Here is a 1,813-nt window from a genome sequence, read left to right as displayed (position 1 = left end):
CGGGCCCAGACTCGGGAAGAGGCAGGTATTGGAACCCATGGGCGGGGTTTTGGTCCAGACAGCGAGTATTCTGACTCGCCTTTGCCTTTCCTGTCTCCTGTGAATAACCGTGCTTAAAAAAGACCATCCTGAACATGGAAAAAGCCTGCCAAGAGCCTGAGGAGCAGCCACAGAGCTCGCCCAAGGCGGAGGAGGAGCGGCCTCCTGTGGAACACTCTCCCGAAAAGTCGTCTCCGGAGGAGCCGTCTTCGGAGGAGCAATCCTCGGAGGAGGAGTTCTTTCCTGAGGAACTCCTTCCTGAGCTCCTTCCTGAGATGCTCGTGTCCGAGGAGCGCCCTCCTCAGGAACGCCTGTCTAGGAAGGACCTTTTTGAGGAGCGCCCTCCCATGGAGCAGCCTCCTTGCGGAGTGGGCAAACATAAGCTAGAAGAGGGAAGCTTTAAAGAAAGGCTGGCTCGCTCCCGCCCGCAATTTAGAGGGGACATACACGGCAGAAATTTAAGCAATGAGGAGATGATAAAGGTAGCAGAGGAGATGGAAGAGATGAAGCGAGTACGAAACAAATTGATGATCATGCATTGGAAGGCAAGGCGGAACCGCCCTTATCCTATTTAATGTGTTCGGCCTTTAATTCTGTTTTGCCTGGTATGAGTATTATCACCTGACCTTTGTTTGCTTTTTCTCATATACCTTACCCCGTCTTCCTAATCTTAACTTTGCGTGGCTTTATTTGAGGTGTTTCGCTTGTAACTGGCATAAAATTGCCCCCCATCTGCAAGTCCCCCTCTTTCAATCATAAGTCTTCTCCATTTGCATGGAAAAGATGTACATTATATATTGTGAAGTGAAAAAAGCAATTTTCAGAAAGTATATGTAGTATCCCCATTTTGTAAAAAATGTATATTTATATATTAATATGAAAAGAAAAAACTGAAAGTATATACTTTAAAGGCTTAACAGTGGCTATCTGTGGTAAGATAACAGGTGACTTGTTTGTTTTTCATTTTTGCTGCATCTGAATTTCTCATTTTTTCAAGATGAACACATTTTACATGTGTTGCAAAAAAACCCAATATAATAGAAAAATTGTAAAGCAATTTAAAAATAATGTCAATCAGCTTATAAAGATAATGTGGCACTTAATAAATACTTGACAGAACTTAAATCCCATGTTTTTTTCTGAATCTTTTAGGCAGAGATGTAAACCAGGTACTGTACTCATATTTGTTTAAGGGTCATTCTTTTCCCATTTAAATAGGAATAGGAGAATTTACAGGGCTGCTGCGGAACCAAATGAGGTAAAGGTCATGTGAGCTGTACTTTTTCCCCCTACTTGCACATGCTGGACCCCATCCCCTATAGATTCCCTTCAGATACTGGGGATAGTACCCAAAGGAGGTCTCGTTTGCACTCACAAATCCTGTGCAATTCCAGGTGAGTGACACATGCTATTCCTGTCCTGCTATTCTCTTCCCTTAGATACCACCATGTCTGCTGGGTACCGCTGCCCCTTCTCCTGGGTCCTGCTCCTTTCATGGCCCCCATCACAGCTGAGGTGCCAGAGTCCTCAAGGTGCAAAGCTTTACTGATTGCTCTGGAGTCCCTGCTGGGCCAAAGCTGAACTGTGTCTCTTAACAGATATATGAAGGATGCCCCTCCTCTAGCTTTAATATTACACCTGTCCAGGTGGATACCATCCCAGTGCTGCTTAGACCTCTATGTCTTAAAGAATTCTTAGCAGAATAGTCTTTCCTATTTATTTTTTTCCCAAAAGCCTCCCCTTTTCTCCATTGAGCGCAAACATGAGTTCACTG

At 44.4% G+C, this 1,813-nt stretch overlaps 1 protein-coding gene across 3 annotated transcripts in view; it reads left to right on the top strand.

The window, feature by feature from the left end:
• The window catches only part of TCEAL1 (transcription elongation factor A like 1), a 1,576-nt gene extending 412 nt beyond the window's left edge, over nucleotides 1-1,164 (top strand). For all 3 annotated transcript variants that reach the window (XM_024747634.1, XM_024747632.1, XM_024747633.1), the window contains exon 3: nucleotides 123-1,164. In XM_024747634.1, the coding sequence (XP_024603402.1) occupies nucleotides 123-614 (492 nt within the window). In that variant the 3' untranslated portion in view covers nucleotides 615-1,164. The remainder of the gene's footprint in view (nucleotides 1-122) is intronic.
• Nucleotides 1,165-1,813: the final 649 nt, after the last annotated feature.

Source organism: Neophocaena asiaeorientalis, unplaced genomic scaffold, assembly GCF_003031525.2.
Source record: "Neophocaena asiaeorientalis asiaeorientalis breed wild unplaced genomic scaffold, Neophocaena_asiaeorientalis_V1.1 scaffold917, whole genome shotgun sequence".
Taxonomy (NCBI): Eukaryota; Metazoa; Chordata; class Mammalia; order Artiodactyla; family Phocoenidae; genus Neophocaena; species Neophocaena asiaeorientalis.
This window is presented reverse-complemented; position numbering and strand designations above follow the sequence as displayed.